The following is a 1,618-nucleotide window of genomic DNA, read 5'->3' on the forward strand; positions in this document are numbered from 1 at the left end:
AAGAAAACTTTGGTTTTCTACAAAGGAAAAGCTCCCACCGGTCGCAAAACTAAATGGAAGATGCATGAATACCGCGCCATCGTTCAAGCCCCTAACCAATCTCCCACGGCTATTCCTCAGGTATGCAAACATAAGGTCAATGTGAAATTAGTTAAGATGGTAAATATAAGTTATTATCAGAATTTATTATTTTTTGTCATCGTTTAACAGATTGATGATTAAAAATAGTAAATTCTGATTCCTCTTTATAATTTAACTAATATATTTTTCTATGTTTTAAATTTGGTTTTATACGTGTAGTTGAGGCACGAATTCAGCTTGTGTCGCGTGTACGTGATATCCGGAAGTTTCAGAGCATTTGATCGACGGCCACGGGAGGTGGTGGTGCCAAGAGTTCTTCATCATGGTTCTTCTACAACAAGTGCTCAGCAGCATCAAGGAGAATCATCAGCAAGGGTGCAGGCTAATAATAATAATAACGGGTCGAGCTCGTCGGAAACTTCCCTTTCATCAGGTGGTCCTGATTTGCCACCAGATACTGGAGGAGGAGGGTCAAGTAGCAATTGGAATAGTAGTGAGGTTCAAGTTCAAGCTCAAGTTCAAGAACCGCTATGGGAATGGGAACAACTCGATTGGCTATAAGCATGACTAACAATATCAATTCGTCAAGCCATGCATGCATTATTTCATCTCTCAAGACCGCTTCTCCACCACTTCAATAATTCCTCTGTTTTAAATTAATGGCGCTTTCACTACTTTTTCGTTTTAACTTCATTTATTAGAAATAGTTAGTAAGGGTAGACAAAAAAAAACAGGCAGAACTTACCTAAATAAGGCAAGTTATGGTTGTTTTTGATTGATTTTCACCGAAAAAATAAAGTAGGTGTAACTCTAATCAAAGAGAGATCTAGAATTATAAGCATCTTGTATCATTTCATTTGGTTTATTTAGTTTGCATAAAGGTTAATTTGTAACCAAATTTCTCTTATTCAATTCATATTTAATAAACCTAGCTCTTCAACGGATTTGTGATATTTAAACAATTTAAAGTTGTTCAATAACTTTAATTAGATAAATAAGGATGAGATGTTGTATTTGTTTTTTTATTTTTATTTTTTACTTTAAATTTTAGTGACCTTGTTAAAAGTTACACACGTTTTATATGAATTATTATAAATAAAAGTTATCTGGTATAAATCATTTTCATCGTTTGTAAAACAAAACTGCTGCATATGGTCCAATGAATTAACTTTAATTTTTACGCATAAATGTACAAATTCTAACGTAACTTTTTTAAAGTTAAAGTTGCCAACTAATTGAAAAGGTGTGTTGTTTTATCACTAATTCACACTATAAAATTAGAAGCACGTGTTTTATGTACTGCCTATGTATGATTAATTAAATTACTGTGATCAAGACATAAAACCAAAATTTATCTTATATGTTATGTTACTTTTAATGACAAAAAATATATTTGTCTAAAATAAATTTTTAATGGCATAATCTTTTTATACTCACCTAAGAGATTGCGAGTTCGAATCTCTCTATTTTCGGTAAGAAAAAAAAATATTTTATTCTTATATCTATATTATATTACATATGAACAAATAGTAATATA

The 1,618-nt window shown here is 31.4% G+C and overlaps 1 protein-coding gene across 1 annotated transcript in view; it reads left to right on the top strand.

The window, feature by feature from the left end:
• LOC107612131 (NAC domain-containing protein 90) overlaps positions 1-1,025 on the top strand; it is a 1,767-nt gene extending 742 nt beyond the window's left edge. Inside the window, exons 3-4 of the mRNA XM_016313952.2 lie at positions 1-120; positions 301-1,025. The exon at positions 1-120 is cut by the window's left edge and continues 40 nt beyond it. Of these exons, the coding sequence (XP_016169438.1) occupies positions 1-120; positions 301-642 (462 nt within the window). The 3' untranslated portion in view covers positions 643-1,025. The remainder of the gene's footprint in view (positions 121-300) is intronic.

This window comes from Arachis ipaensis, chromosome B08 (assembly GCF_000816755.2).
Source record: "Arachis ipaensis cultivar K30076 chromosome B08, Araip1.1, whole genome shotgun sequence".
Taxonomy (NCBI): domain Eukaryota; kingdom Viridiplantae; phylum Streptophyta; class Magnoliopsida; order Fabales; family Fabaceae; genus Arachis; species Arachis ipaensis.